This window comes from Peromyscus eremicus, unplaced genomic scaffold (assembly GCF_949786415.1).
Source record: "Peromyscus eremicus unplaced genomic scaffold, PerEre_H2_v1 PerEre#2#unplaced_82, whole genome shotgun sequence".
In the NCBI taxonomy this organism is placed as follows: Eukaryota; Metazoa; Chordata; class Mammalia; order Rodentia; family Cricetidae; genus Peromyscus; species Peromyscus eremicus.
The window spans coordinates 762,254-788,420 of record NW_026734322.1 but is presented as its reverse complement, the minus strand read 5'-3'; the positions used below and the strand labels follow the sequence as shown (position 1 = coordinate 788,420).

At 40.5% G+C, this 26,167-nt stretch overlaps 1 protein-coding gene and 1 pseudogene across 13 annotated transcripts in view; one reads left to right on the top strand and one right to left on the bottom strand.

Annotated features, from left to right (window-relative positions):
- The window catches only part of LOC131901433 (periphilin-1-like), a 333,338-nt gene that overhangs the window by 6,791 nt on the left and 300,380 nt on the right, over positions 1-26,167 (top strand). For 2 of the 13 annotated variants that reach the window (XM_059252586.1, XM_059252585.1), the window contains one exon: positions 13,842-15,384. The exons of 6 other annotated variants lie outside the window; for them this stretch is intronic. In XM_059252586.1, coding sequence (XP_059108569.1) covers positions 13,863-14,933 — 1,071 coding nt within the window. In that variant the 5' untranslated portion in view covers positions 13,842-13,862 and the 3' untranslated portion in view covers positions 14,934-15,384. Of the gene's footprint in view, positions 1-223; positions 649-1,162; positions 1,559-13,841; positions 15,385-16,411; positions 16,895-26,167 lie in introns of those variants that run through there. 5 more of the 13 variants (XR_009376544.1, XR_009376541.1, XR_009376542.1 and 2 more) reach the window with 5 other exon arrangements.
- Positions 11,832-12,663, bottom strand: LOC131901435 (14-3-3 protein epsilon-like; annotated as a pseudogene).

Below are 26,167 nucleotides of genomic sequence, written 5' to 3'. Positions count from 1 at the left end.
AGAGAGTTCCATGCCTGATAGGGTCTTGAGGAAGTTAGAGAACTGAAAGAGAAGTTTCCTGAGTAGTGCCTGGTAGTTGATGTAGGGTAGGGTCGGGAGGTGGGAGGTTAGGGGTGGGAGGTGGTGGTCTGTGCAGAGTAGAGGGATTGTGACAGAGCTGGAGGTAGGTCAGAATGGTTGCCTGGTGCTGCCTAGGAGACGGTTAAGGTGGGGGCCTGGGCCCAAGGTTTGGTAGGCAAGAGGGCAGGTGGGTGCAATGTTTCTTCTTTTGATGTGTCCTTGTCTCCACCTCAGGGACCTGGATGATCTGCCTTTTGAGACAAGGTTGTTGATGTCCTGTGCCCCCGGTAGACCCTGCTTCTTGTGATGTGGGGCAGCATCCACCTGAATGCTCTTCACCACGGAGCCCAAGATTTTGGAAGGAAGCCCTTCTCATCTCCTATCTCAATATGAGACCATCGGTCCATGGGCAGTAGTCTCCCCTGGTGTCACAACTTCCCGTGTGCTTTTGGTTCTGGGACACCACCACCCCACTGCTCTAGCAGGTCCGGGGTCAGCCTTGGAGTCCCCTTCTTTGCTCGCCGCCTTGACCTGGAAGCTTGGGTCAGCAGACCTAAGGCCATCCTGGCAGCTGTACTGCTCACCCTGGTAGGTGGAGTCTTGTAGACTGCTGCTGGATCTCTGAAATGTGCTATTTGTGTGTGTGCGTGTGTGTGTGTGTGTGTGTGTGCGTGTGTGTGTGTGTGTATGTGTGTGTGTGTCTGTGTCTGTGTCTGTATGTGTGTGTGTGTCTGTTTGTATGCACATGTGTGAAGGACCTCATGTAGAGGTTCAAGGACAACTTTCAAGAGTCAGTTCTGTCCTTCCACCCTGGGACTTGGCGCTTACACTATGATTGTTGGGCTAGCACAGCAAACTCCTTTACTTGCTAAGCTTTTTGTTGCCTTGTGTTTCTTCATTTTTGTCAGTGTTATGGTTTGTGGGGGTCAGGGATTTTCAAGAGGGAACATACAGGTCAGGGATCATTTCTGAATTTAGTAATATTTTAAAAGTCCATCCCAAAGGTAAATAACTTAGCATCCTTGGTGTAGTAGACGAATGGAATTAAAGACTCCAATTTTCAGTCAAGGATCAAGTCTCCTCTAGATTAATTTTTATGCAGTGTTATTCTAAGTAAAGTTTCCCCTGGGAGCAAGTTAGAATTCTCTACTGCAGACCTACCCAGCAGTTTACATTTGAACATCATTCTTCAGGGATTCATGTACGTACTCAGTATTAAAGTACTGATATCTAATTGTTATAGAATGATAGTTACTGAGGTCACTTAATGAGAGGAGGGGTACCATAATTGTGACTTTCATTGTGGCTGATCATCTCTTAAAGGAGAAAAACTGCTAAACCTGACTTGTAAACCCAAATACCATTGTTTAGAATAATTGTTACCGATGATAGAAGGCACCATAAGTTAGTATAAATTCTTTTCGTTTTTGTTTATACAGAAAATATTTATACAAAGATCAAGATCGTTATCCATTAAAAGTTCACATTTTAAGTGTAAGTTGATCATTAGATCGTTTCCTAGGATCCATGTAAGGGTGACGGGAAGTTTGGGGAAGAGTTTCTGTGTAAAAACCACAAGGCGGTGCTTAGGGCTGGTGGTGGGACTTGAGGGCCTATGAGGTTAGGGGGCTCTGAGAACTGCAGAGAGCAGGAAGAGAATGAATGTGAGGTCCAAGGGAGCTGATGGTTGGGATGCTTGGCCCATTGCAACTGGGCAACTTTCTCCATAAACTGGCCAAGAACGATCGTCCTCCTAAACCTTACCTAAGCTGGTTTATAAGAAAAAGACTTCATACTGAGAGGTAAAGAGGAGCCAGGGAGTCTAGGGATGACTTTGTCCTGACACTAAAAGGTACAGGTGGGAGAATAATAGACTTCTGCCTCCATCTATAGAGCAGTAATAAACAATGCCTGCCAATGCTGGGAGTTAGGCTGTTAGAACAGAGAGCTCTATAATGCTTCCTAAGGGGACTAACTATTCTGAAGCAAGAATGAGAAGACTCAAATGCAAGGACCCTATTAAAATGTAGATCTTGCTGGCAAGCAATCAAGAGAAGATTAGTCACAATAGTGCTGGTAGCAAGTGAAAACAATGGATAGTTCCTCTTTACAAACAAGAGCATCAAGCAGCTGAGAAAACCCCTCTTGATGTTAGGAGAAAACCTCAAAGACTGTCCCTGCCTTAGAAAGCATCTGATTGAATTTCACTCTGGGGCTCCTGGTTTCAGAGTCAGCACTCAGACCATGACAGAAAAGACTAGGTAGAACGGTATGGTGGGAGAAGATGTGACAGATGTGTTCTGGGCTTAACATATCAGAAAGCAGAAAGGGGTCCAGAATCTGCATAGGCTCTATCCTTCAAAACCCACCTCTACTGATCTATATCCACCAGCTAGGAGACCCTGTCTTCCAAATATTCCACATCCTCCCAAACAGCAGTACTATATGGGAACCAAGTTCTTAAACATATGAACCTGTCGGAAGCAACTTACATCCAAGTCGCAGCATTCACATTTATTTATATCAGTGTGGATGCATACATATTTATTCTATACTTTGTGTTATCATTCAATATGTCTATATTCATTTTATTGTGTATATTGCTGCAATTTCATAGAGACTTTTTTTTCTTCCTTTGGCATACCTCCATCCTTGTATGTGTGTGTGTTGGGGGGTCAATATTTTGGAGAATAGTATGTCAATGTTTGGCATGGTAAGGTATTGTCACACCATTTCTAAAGTGGCATTCTTATTTTGCATTTCTATTAGAAATGGTTGTGTGTCCCTGTTGCTATGTGTCTTAACAAGCAACTGACACAATATTTTAAAAAAGATGACCATTTCTTTTCATTTTTGTGTCCTAGTACTGGAATTTAAGACCAGACGCTTGTATATGCCAGATATACTGTCTGATTTTTGGTTTTGTTTGTCAAGTTGGGAAGAAGGAACATTTGTTTAAGAACTGCCTTTATTAGCTAGCCTTTGGGCATGTGTGTGGGACATCTTCTTGACTGCTGATTGATAGAGGAAAGGTCTAGCCCACTGTGAGTGGTCCCTTGCTTAGGTAGGTGGACATAGGCTATATAAGAAAGGTAGCATAGTAAGGCAGAGCAGAAGCCAGCAAGCAACATCCATTCATGATTTCTGCTTCAGATTCAGCCTCCAGATTTCTGTGCTCAAGTTCCTGCCTTGACTTCCTTCCACAGTGGACTGTCACCTGTAAGCCAAATAAACCCTTTCCCAGAATTGTTTTGGTCTGTGCTTTGTCACAGCAGTAGAGAAACAAGCTACCACACCAGGGAACCATTTTGCCACTGTTCTCCAGGCTCTGCATTGGCATTTTGTTTTCTTGTTATACATTTTATTCTTTAAGACAATATTTAAATTCATACTTTGATCATGATTTCCCCATCCCACAAGTCCTTCCAAATCCTCTACCCTTCCCTACCCATCCAACTTTAAATTCTTTCTCAAAACAAACAAACAAACAAACAAAAAATAAACAAAAACCAATTCTTAGAAAGTATGTAGTTATACTTGGTTTCAATTTTATGGCTTTATTTTGAGAAGGTACTAATTTTAGATTGCCACTTTTTCTAACATACTGTATTTTATCATCATTATTTCCACAAGTATCTTATTTTTAAACTTTTGTTTCAGTAGAGCTAAAGCTTATCAGAAATTTGCTCTTATTTATAAATCCCTTTAATTTCTTAAATGAGTCCTCTTTACGTACTTTAAGAAGGAATTGCGTTTTATTGAGAGACAGAAAGTGAGTGGATCAGGATGGGAGGGAGGTTGGGAGAAAAATGGGAGATGTAGGGGAGGGGAAATCTTAATCAGGACATAATATATGAGAAAAATATTTTCAATAAAATAAAGGAACAAAAAAAGAAAAAAAAAGACAATACCCACAGATGGGCTGAAACACTGAAGAGGCGATGTTCCTAAAATGAATCCTAATCACTTTATCATCTGTCTCCAGTACTGTATGGATTCTTAAAAATGGATTGTAGTTGTAAGTTGGCCTTTCCCAGTGGATCCTTCAACATTTAACTACTTCAGAGAAGAAAACAGAAGTACTTGTCTGAAACTGAAGGTCCCTTAGGAAGCTTGAGTTCAAAGTGATTGCTACTGTGATGGCGCTGACATGTGGAACTGCAGATAGGGAAACTTCCCTCGCTCCTCCCTTCCTGCTCTTGCCCCCTCACCTGGCCTTTCTGTCCTCATGATGTATCCCAGAATGTTACAGAGCAGCAAGGCAGCACTACAGCAGCCCGGATTGGGAGGTTAAGTCTCCTATCCTCCAAGTCTATGTGTCAAATAATCTTCTGCTCAAGTAGGTTTCTGTGTCTGTTTGTTCTTTTGGGGATGCTTTCCCCTTTGTTTGTTGGTCCTATTCTGATGTGTTAGTTGTTTTATTTTAGTTTTTTATATTTCATTTTGTTATTATCCCCTAGATGTCTGTTTTCTAATGAGAGACAAAAAGTGGGTGGATTGAATGAGAAAGAGGTGGAAAGAAACTGGGAGGATAATGTAGACGAATTTCTAAGGGGTCTTATTAAAAAAGAACAGGGAGCCAAATATAGGGGTGAAAGCCTCAGAGATCAGAGAAATAGTGAGAGCCACAAACCACCTTACCTCACAAGCTCTGTAGCTTCCAAAATGCCATGACTTCCTGTCTAACCAGGCTTTTATTGCCCTGCTCTTCTGCCCTCTCATTGACTCTTAGCCCAGCTAGCTCACTTGCTTGTTACTGCCTACGTGTACAGACCTCCAGGGTCTCTATGGTTGGTACTGGAATTAAAGATGTGAGCCACCACACTTGTATCTGTTCCCTAGCGTGACCTTGAACACACAGAGACCCTGCCTGCCAAGTGATCGGATTAAGGGCGTGTGCTACCACTGCCTGACTTTTGTGTTTACTTAAAACGGCTTGCTATTTCCTGTGATCTCCAGGCAAACTTTATTAACATGCAAATAAAATATCACCACATTTCAGCACAAATAAAATATCACGACAGGATTAGAGGGAGGAGAAACATTAATCAGGATATATTATGTGAGAAAAAGATCCAATTTCAATAAATGGGAAATATATACATATATTTATGGGGAAAAAAAAGGATATTCTTTGGATTCATGTGTATCTAAAAATATTTGGCTTTCTATTTAAGCAACACTTGCAACATATTGTGTTTTAAAGATTGCCTTGTTCATTCATGATTAGTGCTTCTAGATGAAGATTTGAGGTTAATATGATCTCCTTTTGGTCGGTTTCAATATATATCTTTTTGTGCCTTGTAAATCAATACATTTATTGTTCAATATCATTTTTCATAGCATGCCATGTGTTTTTTGATCAAGTGTTTTAAAACATCAAATAAATCATATATCCTTTGATCCAATTTGATATTCGGTTCAAATAACCAAACATGTTGAAACTAAGGAAACTGTCTAACACAGATTTGAGTAATTTTTGTTCCATTTTGCCGTCCCTTTTTCTGGAAAATCAATATGTATTGGATCTCCTATTTCTATCTTACAACATTAAGTTCCTATGTCTTTTATATTTTTCTTTCATTTTTATATTGCTTTTCTCCAACCAATCTCCCCTTTCTCCTTCTCTCTTTCTATAATCCAATCTACCTCTCACGATCTTAGTTATGTCTTTTCTCCTTTATGCTATCTTCGTTAATATCTGTTTCTGTTTGTTTGTCTCCTTTTCAATTTTTTCCTGAGCTCTCTGATATCATTTCAAAATTTTCTATTGTTTTAACATTTCTTGAGCAATTTAATTTTGTTCTGAGTGTGTGTGTGTGTGTGTATGTGTGTGTGTGCAATTTATGTCAATGCATTTTTCCCATGAACTTTTAAAAATTATTAGGAATGTGTTTGGTCATTATTTGACTTTATTGCAGTGCAATTTGTTTCTTTGAGTAGGTCCTATCCATCATGCTATTTATTTCCCCCTTTCTTGCCTTTGCTTCCACTTGTAGCATATGTGCATATGCATTGGTTCCTTTTAAATTTTTTAGAGTAGCTCTTCCTAGACCAGTTATCTGGTACAGAGGCCAGGATAGAGCTCTTAGCCAGCAGAATTCTCTGGACTCAGAGTGAAGACCTATAGAGTACCAGCCTTTTGTGTCAGGGTGTGTGCTTAACTGCCTTCTAGTACATAGCATCTTTCTCCTCTTTCTTGTCTATTTCTTGTCTCTCTATATTGAAGAGACTGGAAAGTTGGAAGAGCTGCTGCAAACCGCAAAAATACATGAAGAAGGATTTCAGCTGATTATGACAAGCTAATACCTGGAAGAAGCCAAGGGCCTTCCAGAGGTCAAGCTGAGGCTCAAGGAGTCTTGGTGATACTGGCTTTTGATTGTAAGCCATTTCCTGCTATGAATTTCTCATGTGCTATTGTAGCTTTTCCATCATTCTTTGGGCACAATTTCCCCTCTATTAAAGGGATATTTAGATAACCTTCTGGGCAGTAACAGCCAGGATTCCTAATTTCAGGCCTTTCTGTAATTATTATCATAAGCAGCATCTGGCCAGGACCATCCCCAGATGGATGAAAATATCTTATCCTAGATACCTCTGTACTCTTTAAGAACAGAATTAAGCATCTAGACTATCTGTTTGAGAAGGCCTGGCAGATGTGCTAATTAAGTTTAACCTTCTCATTTCCAAAATCTTACCTCTAGTTTTAGATCCACCCTTAAGAATTAACTCAGAACTAAAGGGTTCCAACTTACAGGAGCATCTAGCTGTGATGAAAGTTGCCTAGTCAAGTTGCCTATCGACCGAGCATACTTGCCAGAAACTGTGGGAGCAGAGATATCTTAGAGAGATAAGAGTCAAAGGGATAAAAGGGCAGTTTTATTTTCAGAGAAGGACTAGATTTAAAAGAGAAAAGAGAATGGAAGAACTAGATGGGTAAGAACTGGAGAGGAACAAATTGAGATGGGTAAGAACTGGATTGAAGGGGTAGAAGAGAGTAATAGAGGAACAAGATGGAAGATGAGGAAGAGCCAGATGGGGAAGAACAAGATGAGGAGGAACAAGATGAGAAAGAAGGAGATGGGAGAGGAGCTGAAATGGGGAAGAACTAGATGGATGAGGACCTAGATGGGGTGGAACTAAGATGAGAGAATTAAGAGAGAGCTTAGAGGTCAGCAGGTAAATGTAGAGAGAAATCAGGCAAGAAAAGAGCTAGGCATGAGAGCAGAACTGAAGCTGTGTAGACAGAATTTTATCCCAGAGGAATAAGGTAGACAGACAAAAGAGCTCGATGTACTTAGATTCTTTGCCCCAAAATAATTCTCGCCATTCATAGCTTCTCTTATGGGCCCCTGGGAAGACGATTATTAAGGCTGGTCCTTAGTAATATTCAAGAAAAAGCATTTCCAATCTCGTTGACATTTTGTTAATAAGACAGGAGACATACAAAGTAAACAGAACGCAGAAGTATTTAATTTTTCTTAGTATTGACTGAAATGTTTAGCTTTTAGAGAGGCAACATTCAAATTCTCACATGACTATTCTACTTCAGTGAATCAGCCATTGAAACAACTCTCTCCCTCTCTCCCGCTCACTCTTTTTGGGAATACTGTCATCTGCTTTAAGCTTTCCTTCTCTTTAGAAATTCTCTCTTCACTATTTCATAATCTCAGTTACTCTCTGATATTTATTAAACTTAGGAAGTCTTCACTGGATGTGTTGCATACTCTAGACTTGTTATGGACAAGGTGTAGATAGCAATCTATTTGTCCTTTTCTCTATGCTTGTTCTCTGGAGCCAGAGATATCTATATATCTTCTCTTGTTGCAGGATATTTGATCACACTGTGACACTCTTAGACTATGTTAATAGTGTTAACGTTGAATGAGGGGGTGGAACCAGTGGCTAACTGACTGGAATTAGCCATAGAGAAGCCAGGAGTACAGATAGGGAAGTTGGACAGGAAGGAGGAGGGAGGGACTTGGAACTCAAGAGCTCTCTTTGACCTGGGACATGTGAATAGGTGTACTGGGTGGGTCTCTGGTAAGAAAGAGAAGGTCAGCTGGTCACTCCTCCTGTGCTTCTTTGATCCATAAGGTTTTGACCCAATATCTGATCCTCGAGTTTTCATTGGTAATGGACCCATTTAGCAAAATACAACATTCTCTTATCATTTCAAGATTTTTTGTGCTTATGGTAATACATTTTTTATAATCATTTATTCCTTCAACAAAATATCGTAAGTACTCACTATGTGTTCTACTATCTTTAAAATGTTGAGGTTATTTAAATCATCTTAATTTTCCAGAAAGTATATATTTTTCCCTATTTGCCTGGTCTTTACTCGTATGTTTAAACATTTTGTTTTCATTAAGCTATATTTAACTACAGTTTATGTTTCATATCTAATAATTCTAATGTATAATGATCCACTAGCCTAAATTTTCTATTGTCTTTTTCAGTCTTGTTTCCTAAATTAGGTAAGAATTTTTGTATATGTAACATTATCATTTTCAGAAAAAATTCAATGGAATGTTTGAGAGCTGAGAGAAAGGATATTCCTCTAAATGATTTTAGTTTTCTTCTGTGAGTCTGGAATCTATATGAATTAAATTTTTGGTTTGAGGTTTTGTGGCACAATTAAGTTAGTGTGAATTAGACTTACTCATATGTACCTCTTTGTGGTTATGAATTCTGAGGCTTTATTTTTGTACTCACTAAAAAGGTTGATACTAGCAAATTTACCTGTAGTTCTCCAGGCTTCTCTCTTGGGGTTGGATTGTCCATGAGGGTTTACTTCTTAGTTTGCCTTATGCTGGAGTAAATTTTCCTGTCCTAGTCTTATGGGGGATCTTCTGTTGGGCTTTGAAGCCCTTGAATTTCCCCATGATTCTGAGAGTTAACTCAATCTCACCCAATTCTCTTGGAAGCAAGTCAGTTGAAGTTCTCAGAGATTTTACCATCATTCATTGCTTAGCCTAAATATTCTTTTGTTTTGGCAGTAAGCAGGTATCGGTGGAGACTTTAGGTTATTTTTTAGTATTTTTATGTTTTGCATTTGAAGGTTTATCCAGGTCATCTAATTCTCTATCAACACCATTGTTCTTTTTTAATCCATCAGGACACTGTTGGTTTTAGACTGCATCACCGTAAGATTCACCTTGTTTGAAGTCTCACTCTGAAATATCCACCATTAATATGTTCATCAAGAAAGATCTCATTAAAGGGAGATTGATTTAACTCATCCTGTTCTCTGACGAGAGTAATTCAATAGACACAAGTACATTAATAAGTTTTTATTTATGGGCTAAATATCAAATTACCTGACATTGTTGTTCAGCAAACAGGAGTATCATAAACTCATATTAGCAAAGTTTTTTATAGACTCAAAAGAAGACAAATATCAGATTTCAGAAGCTTTCTGGTTGTAGCGACGCCCAAGTTACTACCCATTCACCATGTCCGAGCGAGAGGCTGAGGATTAAAAAGAGAGACAAGACAGAGGGTCATTCCTCTCAGTAGAATGCCCCCTATTGAAGGAGGGAGGAAGCCTTAAATACAGACTTATAGCACAGTGGAAGAACCTGGGAGGGCAAAAGTAGGCTACAGGTGTTTTACATTCTAGCATTCCACCAATATGCAGGAATGAAACCGGCAGGGAATTAGCATAGGGAGGACATCTGATCAAGGTCAGCAAGCAAGGTAACAGCTCCCCAAAAACGGGGGCCAGGGCCCAACATCTGGTTACTGTGTTCCAAATTAATTTCTGTCTTTTCTAGGTAAAACAAAACAAAACAAAACAAAAGCCCCCTATAAAAAACCCAAACCCAAAACAAAACAAAAAATAAGGTCAATGTTGGAAAAATCAGTCTGAATTCTAATCAATGAAAGTATGTGAACTCAACTCTGAACTCCGGATTCCTATTCCATTGTTTATACTACTTTGCATCTGAGGCAGTCTGTGGGAATTGCTTCATCTGCCATGTGGGTCCCAGGGATTGAACTCAGGTCATGAGGCTTGGCAGCAGGTGGGGGATTTGTAGCTTAAGTTTTTCTGCCTGGCCCACAGTCAGGGCAAATCTCTCTCACCTGCCAGTCCCACAGCCACTCAGACCCGACCAAGTAAACACAGAGACTTATATTGGTTACAAACTGTATGGCCGTGGCAGGCTTCTTGCTAACTGTTCTTAAGCTTAAATTAATCCATTTCTATAAGTCTATACCTTTCCACATGGCTCGTGGCTTACTGGCATCTTCACATGCTATTTGTCATCGTGGTGGCTGGCAGTGTCTCTCTGACTCAGCCTTCCACTTCCCAGCTTTATTCTCCTCCTTGTCCCGCCTACACTTCCTGCCTAGCCAATGGCCAATCAGTGTTTTATTTATTGACTAATTAGCAACACACTTGACAAACAGACCATCCCACAGCAGGGATTGTGTGCCCAGCTCCCACTTCCATGCTGGGATTTGGTCTGCCTTGGGCTTGCTCAGGTTTGTTTTGTTTTTCATGGTGTTGCAGTTTGTGTGAGTTCATATGTGCATCTGCCCTACTGTGTCCAGATGTTCCTTGTATTCCTCCACCACCTCAGATTATTATACTCTTTCTTTGTCCTCTTCCTCAATGATCTCTGAACTTTGTGAGGGTAGGATGAGGTACATAGGTTCCCTTTAGGGCTGAGCATTCTTCTGTCTCTTATTCTCTGCACCTTGGCCAGTTGTGGGCCACGATGTTAACCACCATTTACTGTAAATCAAACTCCTTAGATGAGGGATAAGAGATACATTGATCTATGGCTGTAATGATGTCACTTTAATACTATGTCCATTTAGCAACATCATAGTGGTAAGTTCTCCCCTAGGGCCTATGACTGCTAGCTGTATGTTCTTGGTCTGATAACTGTGCTAGTATGGGTTTCATCTTGTGGAGAGGAACTCAAATCCAATCAAATATGGTTGGTTACACCAATACTGTTTGAGCTACTATTACACCAATGGCCATGTGTCAGGCTGATCATTGTTGTGGCTCATAGGTTTCATAGATAGGTGTGACTGATGATTACTGCTCTCCTTTGGTAGCTTGCATAGCACCTTCCTGCACATAGCCAGCAGGGATGAAACATTTAGGTCATTACCAACTTGATTCTGCCATGTTCTATGACTCAAATATGGGTATCTTCAGCAATAGGGTTAGTGAAAATAAAAGACCACATTGTTATGACATTACGATTTTTTCCTATTATATAAATTAATTTTAATTCATTTTACATTTTCAATATTTTAAATAAATATTTTATAAGCTTGTATTTTAAGGTACTTTAATTTTTTCACTAGTGAAACTTATTAGAATATTATGATTTTTTGCTATCATATAAATTAATTTTAAAAATTCATTTTACATTTGCCTCTATCGTGCGATTAATCTTTCTTAGATGCATCACCTAGAAGTCTAATGGCTTTCAAACATCATTTCCATTTCTAATGATGATGTTGCTGCCTGTGGCTGGAGCAATACAGTAATGCTGAAACAGCCTCTATGCAGTCCTGTTAGTGTTGTAAAGAACCTAAAAGCTGGGACCAGTAAAATCCACAGAAATTCACTCTTGCCTTTAAGAACTTCTGAAAACTGTTTTTTGTTTTAAAAAAGGGGGAGGGGAGAAAAAAAAGAAAAACAACAGGGCAGGAACCTAAATTCTGAGACCAAATATGAAAGTCAAATTTGCTGGTTCTCAGTGACAATGGGGAACTTCCCAGGGAAGCGGAGGAGAGGGAGGGTGGTCAGAGATGTGTTCTCTTGTTGGCTTTATTGTGTCTCACTGATTTTCACCTTCCACATACTGCAGCACTTCTTTATTCTGCTCTTCACCATCGCCCTGCATGTCTGAGGTCCAGAGCGTCAGGTTATCAGGTAGCAGCTGCATGGAAAGCGTAGAGTCCTTCTAGCTTTCTTCACTCAGTGTGTCCAGTTCTGCAATGGCGTCATCAAAAGCTGCTTTTGCCAACCTACAGGCATGGTCGGGGGAATTAAGAATTTTATAGTGGAACATGGAAAAGTTGAGAGCAAGACCTAAACAAATGGGGTGCTTTGGAGGGGGTTCTGTCATGGTGATGGCACTAGCAGCTTAGTAACCCACGAGGGTGTTTTCTGCAGCCTCCTTCCTGTCCTTTCCTGTGGCAAACTCGCCCAGATACCTGTGGTAGGCCCCTTTCATTTATAATAGAAAACCTTGGACTCGACAGTTTTAGCTGCTGGAATGAGGTGTTTGTCTCAGTTAGTCCTCTCCTCCCTTGTTTTCTTCCTTCTCTTCAATGCTGCTGATTATTCTCCAGGTTGCTCTTCTGGCTCCAATCACATTTTTATATGCAACAGATATAAGGTTTCATTCTTCAACTGTCAGCTCCACGTCCATCCCTGCTGCTTTCTTCATTGATTCCATCATTTCATCATTTCGCCAGGCCTGCTCTGCCAGCTTTGCCTGGTACACCAGATCCTCCAAATCATCCATAGTGGCAGCGGCTCCAGCAGGGTATGCACAAAGGATGGAAGCAGATAACTTCAACTCTCAGCTTCTCGCTCCTAGACCGAGCAGTAAAAATGGCGGTGCTTCATATATTTATGTCTTACTTAATTTTTAAAATTTTAGAAGTGAAAATACAATCACATCCTTTCCTTTTCTGTTTAATTTTATTCCATATCCTCTGCTCCTGGGTGCCTCTCAAATTTATGATCTCTATTCCTTAATTTTCACACACACACACACACACACACACACACACACACACAAATATATAAATACAATCTTCTGAGTCTATTTAATGTTGCTTGTATATGTATATGATTTCAGAACTGACCACTTGATATTGGGAACCAGTTAAAAGGATCATCTCTGGAAAAGACTAATTCTTTAGCAGCTGTGGTTCTTTTTTTTTTCTTTGTTTACAGGGTTTTTTTTTGTTTATTTTTATTTATTTATTTATTTATTTTTGGTTTTTTGAGACAGGGTTTCTCTGTGTACCTTTGCGCCTTTCCTGGAACTTACTTTGCAGACCAGGCTGGCCTCGAACTCACAGAGATCCCCCTGCCTCTGCCTCCCAAGTGCTGGGATTAAAGGCTTGTGCCACCACAGCCCGGCAGCCTGTGGTTCTTTGTTTAGGGGTGGAACCTTGTGAGATTTCCCGCTTTCAACTTAGCATATTGATTGGTATTTTCCCTGTTCAGTTTTTCTTTAGGCAATCATATTGTTGAAATATCGTGAAGCTTCCCTTTCATTTCTGGTTCCTACAATCTTTCCTCCTCCTCTTAATGATGCTCCCTGCACCTTAGGCACAGGAGTTGTGGAATACATATTGGGCTAGACTCCCCACAAACACTTGTTCTCTGAATTTGAGTGGTTGTGGTTGACTGCAATGGTCTCTCTCTGTTGCAAAGAGAAGCATTTTTGGTGAGGGGTGAGAGCAACACTTATTTGTAGTAAGTGGAATTCACTTAGGAATTGTACTGATTTAGTCAAGTGGTAGTACTGCATTCTCCTCTAGGACGCATGACCTCACTAGCCCCAGCTAATTTCCTAGCTTTCAAGGACCAGGCATAATTTCCCTGCTGTTGAGTGGTGCTAAGTCTAATTAGAGAGCTGTTGGTGGGGTTTCAGCAGCAGTGGTGGAACGTTCGTGTTGGAGAGTTCCAAGGACGAATTTTTAGACAATAACACATTCTTGAACTGAGCCATGAGTATGGTTAGAAATTGAAAGTGAACAGGAAGGGAAGTGCACATTTCTGTTGGCAGAAGTCCAGTGGCTTCCACGAGATGAGATGTGGTCTGAAGGATGGTGTGACTACAAGCGACTTCCAGGAAATCAAGCACAGGGTTGGTATCACTACAAGCGACTACCAGGAAAACAAGCACCTCCTTGGAACCATCCCAGTGATGGCAACCGTTGTGCCAAAGAGACCGCCTCTGGGAGACAAGAGATCATCTCTGCTAGCCAGACTCGATGAAGGAGGCTACAGTAGATACTACTGTCACGTGGATTACCAAAAATGGGATGAAGGCCGCTGTTTTTCTCAGAATCCAAGAAGTGGTCCACCCTACAAAAGAGGCCCTTATGGCTCCCGATGGTCAAGAGATGAGTATGCCACAAGCCGACAGCCTGAATACAGGGCCATGATAAACGACTTTAGAAGAAGACTTTTCTATTCTTCCCATTATTCAAGACAACGATCTCCCCATAAACGGGGCGCTCCTTTTTTGATAGAATCACATGTGGGCGGGAAGGACTCCCTACCCAGCAGATTTGGCTCCAGTCTCAGCAGTAGAAGCAGGATGCGCTCCTTCCATCAGTCTCGACATCGATGTAAAGAGAGAGCCATCCAGTTTTTGAAAACAGCAAGAGATACTGTGCCTTCAGGTTCTTCATCCAAGGTGTTAAAAAGCCCCAGCCGGCTGACTGAGAAGGAACAGGCTGATGCTGCAAGCAAGTGGGCTAATGAAAATCCCAAGAAGTCAGAAGAAAACAACTTGGCTGAAATGTCCGAGTTTGAGACGGGATCCAAGGCACCGTTATATATCAACCAGACAGAAGAACCCGAGTCAAACACAAGAGCTGGCCCAGAATTGTGTAAAGACAGCCAGCTTAGCAGTTGCTCAAAAGCGATTGCATCAAAAATCACGGAGATTGAGAAGGTTTACCGACAAGTCTGTGAAACTTTCGGGATGGTGGTGGAAAGGCTGGTTGAAAAGGATCATTCCTTAGAAAAATCTATACAGTTTGCAGTGAAGCAGAGTTTGCATGAAATAGGTGAGCAACATGTTGAAGAACTCAAGCATTTCATTATGGAGTATGATAATTCTACTCCAGATTTTGGAGACCCTTTTTAGAAGAATTAGGGCTCAGTTCAAACAAATTTTTAAAGCTTCTAGATTTTTCCCTTTGGACTTTTGAAACCCTTACTATTTTGTGATAAAGAGAAATACTTTATGATAACTGACAACATTGCTAAGATCAAATAAACATCTACAATAGTTTTTAAAGTCTCTTAACTAGAATGTTTTCCCTATGTGTAGAATCGTCTAATCCATCTTCATACATCCCCTCCCTTCCAAAAATAATGTTCAATTAATTTTTTAATGTTTGAAAAGGCAGTTCTGGAGAGCAGCTCTCTGTACTTAACTCATGATCAATAGTCTTCCATGGTGTTCTGGTCTCCGGGGTATAATTTGTAGTTAGAGGTCATTCCAGGTTGCATCATAGGCATTGTTAGCATTTTGAGTTGAGTTTGACTTGCTGCCTGCTTTTTTTCTGCTTTGTAACTTTCAGTGATGTCAAAATATGCTATCTTAAGGAAGTAGAACTTCTTAAGGAAGTAGCTGTCTTGCAATATTTGCTTTGAGAATAATTCTTCTTTTTTTTTTTTTTTTGGTTTTTCGAGACAGGGTTTCCCTGTGTAGCTTTGCGCCTTTCCTGGAACTCACTTGGTAGCCCAGGCTGGCCTCCAACTCACAGAGATCCGCCTGCCTCTGCCTCCCGAGTGCTGGGATTAAAGGCGTGCGCCACCACTGCCCAGCTAATTCTTCTTTTGTATAGGAAAGAAGCACTTAAAAAATCTCTAAAGGACACATTAAAACAAAAACCTTCTTCTCAAGTCTTTGAACACAGTGTGTCTCTTCTATGAAGTGAGGCTCCTAACTGCTCTCTCTGAACAACATTATAGATAAGACTGATAGGAGGGGGTAACCTGAGATAAAAATGCATTTTAATTTGAAGTTTCTCAGAAACCCTTCTGGTAGTGATAAAAAATTAGACTATACAACAACCTGGAGTTTTGTTTTAGGCCTGTTGTTTATCAAAGAGGGACCTGACAAGGAGCTCATGATTGGGATAAAATGATAGATTTCTTTGTTAATTTCCGTGTTCTTCGTTCTGTAGACTTAGAGAATCTCCCTCTTCACAAGTGTTATCAAAGAAACAAGGCAGAGTAAGGCATCACACCACAGGGAATGGGCTCTAAAAAGGCAGTTCATAAGCTAGAAAACAAGGAAGACCCTAAGGGGGGCACATGAATCACCTTGGGAAGGAGAAACAGAGGATATCTACATGAGTAAACTGGGGGTGAGGGGGATAGTGGGGGAAGGGGATGCGGAGTGAGAACATGTTCAAGCTGGGGCAGTTGGATTGGGAGAGTAATGAAAGAGATATCTCAATAGAGGGTGTCATTATGGCGTGAGGGAGAAACCTGGTGCTAGGGGAATTCCCAGGAATCCACAAGAATGACCCCAGGTTACACTACTAGCAATAGTGGAGAAGGTAGCTGAGCTGGCCTACCCTGGGAATCAGATCCGTGAATATCCTGTCATAGAGCCTTCATCCAGTAACTGAAGGAAGCAAGTACAGAGATCCACAACCAAGCACCAGGCTGAGCTCCAGGAGCCAGTTGAAGAGAGGGAATAAGAATGAGGAAGACGGGGTCAGGATCATGATGGGGAAATCTACAGAGACAACTGGACCAAGTTCGTGGAAACTCACGAACTTTAGACCAACAGCTGTGGAGCCCTCATGGGACTATACTATCCTCTGCATGTGGGAGAAACTTGGTCTCTTTGAGGGGCCCCTGGCAGTGGGATCTATCCCTGGTGCATGATCTGGCTTTCTGGATCCCACTACCTATGGTGGGACACCTTGCTCACCCTTGACGCATGGTGGAGGAGCTTGGTCCTGACTCAACTGAATGTACCAGGCTTTCCTGTTCCCACATGGAAGGACTAACCCTTTTGGAGGAGAGGATGGGGCATTGCGGGGGAAGGAGGAAGGAGATGCAGTAGGGATGAGAGGGGGATCTGAGGTTGGTATGTAAAGTGAATTAAAAAATTAAAAAATAAGCCATTTCGTGTACCCAGGATAAGATCTGTTCCCATTGCTATGGGATGGGATGAGGAGAACTTGGGGGAAGCAGGAGAAGGGGAGGGAGGAAGAACTGGGGTTGGTAAGTAAAATGAATACTAAAACATATATAAAAAAATTAAAATAAAAAAAGAAACATGGCAGAAGACAGCAAGGCCAGCAGAGCTCCCCTCACCTTGTAAGTGAGTCAGTGAACAAGCGAAGAGAAAATTATGACACTCCACTCACTTCTTGATCCTTCCCTGCATAGCACTGAACCAAAAATATACAATTTGTGACAATAGGTACATTAAAATCACGGTTTTAATTACTTCCCAATTTTTTTATCTCCTTTTTTTGAGTCAAAGTTTTATAGTCTACTCTTAGCTAGACTGAAAACCATTGTGTAGACCAGGCTGGCCTCAGACTCACAGAGATCCCCCTGCCTCTGCCTCCTGCATGCTGAGATTAAACACATGTGCTACCATCCTCAGTATTCTGTTCGTTATGGCCAAGATGTAACAGTTGATGGTGCATACTTGTAGGCAGACTTTTTTTTTTCCTTTGGGCCTCCAGCTCACAATTTAAAAAATGACATGGAGACATACTATTAATTATGAAAAGCTCAGCCTATAGCTTATGCTTGTCCCACTAGCTCCTATAACTTAAATTAACCCATTTATGTCAATCTATGTTTTGCCTCATGGCTTTTTACCTCTCTTCCTTCTTGCACCTCCTGTTTCCTCTCCATGTGCCCTGGTGTCTGTCACACACCTAGATGCATCTCTCTTCCTCACTTTTTGCCCCGAAGTCCTGTCTAACCTCTTTCTGCCTAGCTATTGGCCATTCAGCTCTTTATTAAAGATATCAGAAGGTGCCTTGGCAAAGACACATCTTCACAGTGTACAAAACAACTATTCCACAATATATACTTAGCAATATTTTGCCAAGCTCTTCATTGTGGTACTTTGTTGTCACAGCTGGTTAGGTGTATTTGTTCTTTCCTTCCCTTGGCTGCTTGCACAGCACCCAGTACTATGAAAACTAGTCCTCAGGGTGCAGACTTTTAGGTCAGTTCCAGCTTGGATCCTTCCAGTCCGGTGTCTGAAGCACATTGTATTTTCAGCAAGAGAGACTTACCTCCAACTTCTGTGAGATGGTCAAGGGCAATGTCAATAACCCATATTGTTTTGGGACTCTCAAACTCCCCTTACCAACAACTCAAAAGGGAGTGTTTCATCCCTGGTACTGGGGATTTTGCTAGACAGTCTATGGCTTTTTGTAGAAACATTGACATCTGAGGTGGGGGAATTTTCATTTGAAGTACAGATGCATTCACACACACACACACACACACACACACACACACACACACACACACACTCATCAACACATACATGTGATTTTAGATAAATAATCATTGTCTTTTTTAGGGTTTCTGTTGCTGTGATGAAGCACCATGACCCAAAAACAAGTTGAGGAGGAAAGAGTTTATTTGGCTTACACTTCCATATCGCTGTGCATCATCGAAGGAAGTCAGGACAGGAATCTGGAGGCAAGAGCTGATGCAAAGGCAATGAAGGAATAATGCTTACTTGCTTGCTCCCCATGGCTTACTCAGCCTGCTTTCGTATAAAACCCAGAACCACCAGACCAGAGATTGTACCCCCCACAGTTTGCTGGGCTATACCCACCAATCACTAACTAAGAAAATGCCCTACAGGCTTGCCTACAGCCCAATCTTATGGAGGCATTTTCTCAGTTGAGGCTCCCTCCACTCAGATGATGCTAGTTTGTGTAAAGTTGACACAAAACTAGCCAGCACAATCGCTGTGGCTTTTTTCAAGCATCCTTACTGTTATTTCGACCTCTTCCCCTCCATCCCCATTTGTATTGACCACCTTCTCTCCACTCCAATAAAAACCTCCCCTGTTTTCACTATTTCCCCTCACATCATTTGTATATTGTTATTCTTCATTCTAGGGCTCCTTCCCATGTCCTCCCCTGTGTGCTACCACTTGACTTTCATAGTTTCTGCATTTACTCCAGGTTTCATATTCACATCTGAAGATTTGGAGGTAGGAATCACAGAAGAATGGGAACATGTGCCATTTGACTTTCTGTGTCTGGGTTAATTCACTTAATACAATATTTTCTAGTTCCATCCCTTTGCCTCTAGTTTTCATTTTCTTTACAGATGAACAGTATTCCACAGTGTATATGTATTGCATTCTCATTACCTCTTCATTAGTCGAAAGCTATTTAGGTTATTTCCTTTTCCTAGTCTATGTGAATAGAGTGGTAATGAACAAGACTGAGCAAGTATCTGGGGTAGGATGTCAAGAACTTTGGACACATGCCAAAGAACTGCATAGTTTGCTTATAAGGTACGTGTTTCCCTGCATGTGTGTTCACACTACATGTATGTCATGCCCACAGAGATCAGAAGAGGTGTCAGTTCTTCTAGAACTGGAGTTAAAGAATGTTGTGAGCCTCTAAGTAGGTTATGGGAATTGAAGCTTGGTCCTCTGCAAGAGTAAAAATGCTATTAACCACTGAGACATGAGCCATTTGTTATTGAGAGACGCTGGAAGCAAAAGTCCGTGAGAGCATACAGCATTGACAAGTAGAGTTGAGAAGGTCAACCTATCAGAACTAAGGGTTCTGTTACAGGAAACCATCACTCAATGCATTATGAAATTCCTGCCTTTTGAATGAATTAGCTGTCACTTGTTAAAAACTTCTTGGGCAATAACAGCTGTGATTCTCCCCATTTACCGTGCATCTCCATGTTATGTGTACATGTAATCTCATGATTGCATCTCAATCTTGGACACAAATTTCCCTATATATTTGGGGTAATTGGATAACTGTCCCCAGCTGTGTTTATTTTCATTACTATATATCTGGCCAGGGCCATTTTCTGGACAAAAGTATTTCAGCAAAGGTTCCTTTTTCCAAAGACAAATGCAGAGAAATAAACATTAGCTCCTCTCACTCACAGATAGAGAAAAGAACCACTAACAATTAAATCCTAAACACCTTACCTTCACCCCGGGTTACTTACACAAGACCCTAATTTAAGAGATTTACTGCTCACATTCCTGGGATGATGTTTTAGCCATTTGTTAGTTACTGAGTTAAGGCAGTTACTTCCCACTCACCCAAGGAGATTGCCTGCAAGGCAAGAGAGGAGATAGGTGCCAATCTTTTTTTTTGTGCAAAATAAGTTTTTATTCCTCCTCAACCAGGTGCTATTCCTAGATTTTCTCCTCAGCAATTACTCTGAGCGAAAGTGCTTTTACTAACCAAATACTACATGCTCTGACATAGGTTGCTTAGCCACCTAGCATATGTCCCCCTTCCTATCAGAAAGCAGCTGCAGCTGGGACGAGCTGGAAAAGTGGCACCAAAGACAGTTTAATTTCTTGTGACTTGTTGACCACTAACATTCTACCTAGCCATTTCTAGGTTATAGTTTGAGCACACAAATTCCCTAATTGATCTTAGCCTTTAGTTGACACTACCAGAGAACTCCCCTTTAGCCACTCCCATTTTGGGTTGTAATTGGAAGCTGACAATTATTGCTTTATGTGTGGATCCTTATCTCCTCTCTCTGTGACCCTGAAAACCTCAAGCCTTGTGTTGCTTTGCCAAAGAATTACTGTGTGGGTATATATACTGGTTCTCTGAGAGCACTGGGAAGAATTGATTGATTATTGCTCGAGCTAGAACTTCAATTACTATATTGAATAAATATGTGGTTAGTGGACATCCTTGTCTTGTTCTTGCTTTTAGTGAAATCACTTTGAGTTTTTTGATATTGGCTGTTGGCGGCCTTTATTATGCTTAGGTATGTCCCTTGTATTCCTGATCGCTCCAAGAACTTTATCATGAAGTGGTGTTGGATTTTGTCAAAGGTCTTTTCAGCATCTAATGAGATGATTATGTGATATTTTTTTCTTTCAGTTTGTTTATATGGTGTATTACTTTGACAGAATTCAGTATGTTGGACCATGCTTGCATTCCTGGGATGAAGCCTACTTGATCATGGTGGATAAATTTTTTTATGTGTTCTTAGATTCGGTTTGCCAATATTTTTTTGAGTATTTTTGCATCAATGTTCATGAGGGAGATTGGTCTGTAATTCTCTTTCTTTGTTACATCTATGTTTGGCTTGGGAATCAGAGTAACTGTAGCCTCCTAAAAGGAGTTTGATAATGATCCTTCTGTTTCTATTGTATGGAATTCTTTGCAGAGTATTGGTATTAACTCTTCTTTGAAAATTTGGCAGAATTCTGCATTGAAACCATCTTGTCCTGGGCTTTTTTTGGTTGGGAGACTTTTAATGACTTTCTATTTCCTTAGGGGTTATTGGTCTATTTAAATAGTTTATCTGGTCTTGATTTAACTTTGGTATGTGGTACCTATCTAGAAAACTGTCCATTTCTTTTAGATTTTCCATTTTTGTGGAGTACAGGTGTTTGAAGTATGACCTGATGATTCTCTAGATTTCCTCGTCTGTTTTTATGTTTCCCTTTTCATTTCTCATTTTGATAATTTGGATGCTCTCTCTCTCTCTACCTTTTGGTTAGTTTGGATAAGGGCTTGTGTATCTTGTTGATTTTCTCAAAGAACCAACTCTTTGTTTCATTTGTTCTCTTTGTTTCTATTTCATTGATTTCAGCTCTCAATTTGATTATTTCCTGGCATCTATTCCTCCTGGGTGACTTTGCCTTTTTTCTTCTAGAGCTTATAGGTGTGCTGTTAAGTCACTAGTGTGAGATTTCTCCAATTTTTTTATATGGACATTTAGTGCTATGTGTCTAGCCAACATCAAGTCCAATACAGAGAAACTCAAAGTAACCCCAATAAAACCAGGAACACACAAGGTCGTCCACTCTATATCTATTCAATATAGTACTTGAAGTTCTTGTTATAGCAATAAAACAGCTAAAGGAGATGAAGGGGATACAAATAGGAAATGCAGAAGTCAAAGTATTATTTCTAGATGATATGATAGTATACTCAAGCAACCCAAAAATTCTACCAGAGAACTTTAACAGCTGATAATCACCTTCAGCAATGTGTATAATACAAAATTAATGAAAAATAATTAGTAGCCCTCCTATTTACAGCTGACAAACTGATTGAGAAAGAAATCAAGGAAACAACAAGCTTCACAATAGCCACAAACAATGTAAAACATATAGGAGTGATACTAACCAAGCAAGTGAAAGACTAGTACGATAAAAATATCAAGCCTTTAAAGAAAGAAATTGAGCAAGGTATCAGAGGATGGGAAGATCTCCCATGGTCATGAATTGATAGAATTAAGGCAGTAAAAATGGCCATCCCACCAAAAGCAATCTACAGGTTCAATGCAATCCCCATCAAAATTCCAACACCAAGCCGGGTGGTGGTGGCACATGCCTTTAATCCCAACATTTGTAAGGCAGAGCCAGGCATATCTCTGTGAGTTCGAGGTCAGCCTGGTCTACAGATTAAGATGCAGAACAGGCACCAAAACTACACAGAGAAACCCTGTCTCATAAAAAAAAAAAATTCCAACACCATAATTTACAGACCTTGAAAGGACAATAATCAATTTCGTATGAGAACAGAAAAGCCAGACTAGCTAAAAATCCTGATAGCATAAAAGAACTTCCAGGGCTATCACCATCCCTGATTTTAAGCTGTACTACAGAGCCATAGGAATAAAAACCACATGGTATAAGCATAAAATCAGACATGTTAGTCTATGGAATTGAATTGAAAACCCAAACATAAATCCATATACCTGTGGACACCTGCTTTTTAATAAATAAGCCAGAAATATACACTGGAAAAAGAAAACATCTTCAACAAGTGGTGCTGGTCATACTGGATATCTGCATGCAGAAGAATGAAAAGAGATCCAGTGGGAGTGTCTAACTGGAGGCCCAAGACACAGGAGGGAGGCCATGCCAGACACTTCCTAGATGGCCAGGATCTCTAAGCTGGATGGTTCAGAGACCTAGCATAGAACCAAACACTATTGATCTAAAATAAAGTCAATGGAATGATTCCTAGTGATATTCTGTTATACTCATAGATTGATGCCTTGCCCAGTCATCATCAGAGAGGCATTTTCCAGCAGCTGATAGGAACAGATAAAGAGGTCCAATGACAAACATTAGGGGGAGCTCAGTGAACCCCACAGAAGAGGGGAGGAAGGACTGTAGGAACCAATGGGGTCAAGAACACCAGGAGAGCAAGGCCCACTGGATCAAATAAGCAGGGCTCACAGGAGTTTACAGAGATGGAAGCAGCAATCACAGAGCCTGCATGGGTCTGTGCTAGGTTCTCTGCATACATGCTGTGGGTGTTTAGCTTGGAGTTTTTGTTGTACTCCTTACAGTGTGAGTGTGAGGGAGAGTGTCTCTGACTCTTTTGCCTGCTCATGGGACCCTTTTCATCCTACTGGATTTCCCCATCCTGTCCTACAAACAGCTTTTTTTTTTCTTTTTGCTACAACTCACTGGAATCTAAGTGCTAACTTAAGCTGGAAACCTTCTGAACTGCATGGTTACAGCTGCCCTCATTTAAATAACAATGCCCTTAAATCACCCAAATATTAGTTATTTTTTAAAAAATCAGGCTTATAGACTGTTATAAGACCTTAAGAAGCCAGGCAGTGATGGCTCACATTTTTAATCCCAGCACTCGGGAGGCAGAGGCAGGCGGAACTCTGTGAGTTCAAGGCCAGCCTGGTCTCCAAAGTGAGTTCTAGGAAAGGCGCAAAGCTACACAGAGAAACCCTGTCTTGAAAAACCAAAAAAAAAAAAGACCTTAAGAAATTAAATAAAGTTTATTTAAGCCAAGGGTAATCTCACAGCCTGACTTGCCATCTACCACGGCCATCCCTAGAAATCAAAATAGTAATTGTTATAGACTTATAAGATTGCTCCTTTACCATACCTCCTCACCCTAAAGATTGTCAGCATTTTATTTTTCACTTGCCATCTCTCCCTGCCACAATGGAGGCCAAAGCTGACGTACAGTGCAGGAGATACAAATTCTGTTTATCCAGAATTCATTTTATTAGGCAGAGTTCCTCATTATGTGTACAGATTAACAATCAGAACTAACTGCCAATTATAGTTTCCTCAAAGTCACCCAACCCAATAATATATATATATATATATATATATATACATGTGTGTATACATATATATGTATATATATTTATGTACATATATTACAATACATTTATTGCACAAGTGATATTATATTATATTTAACTATGAAATTCATGAGCACAAAGATTGGAAGATAAGTCTACAGGATATACTGGCACTTTTTCATATGTCTGTCCAAGAACTACAAATTCTCTCCCTATGGGAGCTTACCCAGGAGGCCGATGTCCTTATGATTTAATGGCTATGAAATGAGAAGTAATACAACATTTGTATCACTGCTTTTCAATTTTAGGAATGCCTAGTGCTCATAAATGGACAACGGCCTTACATATACTTCAAAAGCTCTTAAGAACTGGTGTTCAACTTTTCATAACTCCCACTACAGGCATTCCTTATTACCTGCCAGGTCAAGATATGATGGAAGGATCTCATCATACTTTAAAAAGCAAAATATCCTTATTCCAAAACGGAGATCTTAAATATTCATCTCCCCATATCTTAAATCATCTGCAACCCACAGATCCAGGGAGGCTGCCTAGCAGGGGGAACCCTAGGATGACTGTGGCTTATAATAAGTTTTGGTTTTGCCCAATGACTGGGCAAGGTTTAGTGAAACATTTCACTATTAGGATGAGAATTTGTACTGTATCATGCTGATGAAAGAAAATGCTGGCCATACTTTCAGGAGGGGAGGCTAAAATCTTTTTAGATTATGGATTAGCCTATAGAAAAATGTCTGCCATAAATCAAATAGTGAAGGGGAAGATGAATAGGAATCTCACTTACAAAACTTAAATAAAACATAGCTCTCTGAACAGATGAAGATAGGTTTCTTCTGTATCCCAGAATCTAATCAATATTTATACGTATAATTCAGCTATTAATTGGCTTAAATGGGCTTATTGGGAAATGTTATCATTTTTACTATTTTCTACAGAGAAAATATTTTACTGTTTAAAATAACTCTAGACTTTTGAATTATAACCTGATTTTATGTTCAAGCTATCTGTGTATTACTTCTCATGCTCTGTTTGTAATCAATACATTCTGAAGACTATATGAGTTCTTTCTTCAGTCATTTCTCCACAAAGGTACAGCTAAGTCTCTAGGACTTTCTCCCTAGTAATTGGAAAGGTCCGGATTTTTTCATAATATCAGGAAGAAGATATGCTTACATATTTCCACAGGACACTGACTTGCCTTATGGATCCTGGATTGCCTGGTCACACCATATGAGCAGGCCGCTGCAGGACAAAGGTGCTCTAAAGCTCTTAGTCTGAATACAGGCTGTTACTTACCTCTAGATTCTTAAATATTGGGATTTGACTTTAGGAATAAAGTGATACAATTCCAGATCCTTCTGATGAACTGTTCATCACTGATATCAAAACTTATAAAAATATGATTAGAAATAATAATTCTGCAAGGATGACTAGACTGCTACTCACATCACAAGGGGGCTACCTGGAAAACAGGACCCCAAGAAAGACAAAGGGATCACCCAATGACAGAGATATGGAATGAGATCTACATGAACAGCCTGGACATGAGTGGGGGTAGTGAAGGGCGAGGGTCGAGGGAAAGAGAGCTTGGGGGAGCAGGAGATCCCAGCTGGATCAACAACAGAGAGGGAGAACAAGGAATAGGAGACCATGGTAAAAGAAGACCACATGAGAATAGGAAGAAGCAAAGTGCTAGAGAGGCCCACAGAAATCCACAAAGATACCCCCACAACAGACTGCTGGCAATGGTTGAGATACAGCCCGAACTGACCTACTCTGGTGATGGGATGGCCAAACACCCTAATTGTCGTACTAGAAACCTCATCCAACTACTGAGGGATCTGGATGCAGAGATCCATGGCTAGGCCCCAGGTGGATCTCTGGGAATCCAATTAGGAAGAATGAGGAGGGTTTATATGAGTGAGAATTGTTGAGACCAAGGTTGGATAAAGCACAGGGACAAATAGCCAAATGAATGGAAACACATGAAATATGAACCAATGGCTGAGGGGTCCCCAACTGGATCAGGTCCTCTGAGTGGGTGAGACAGTT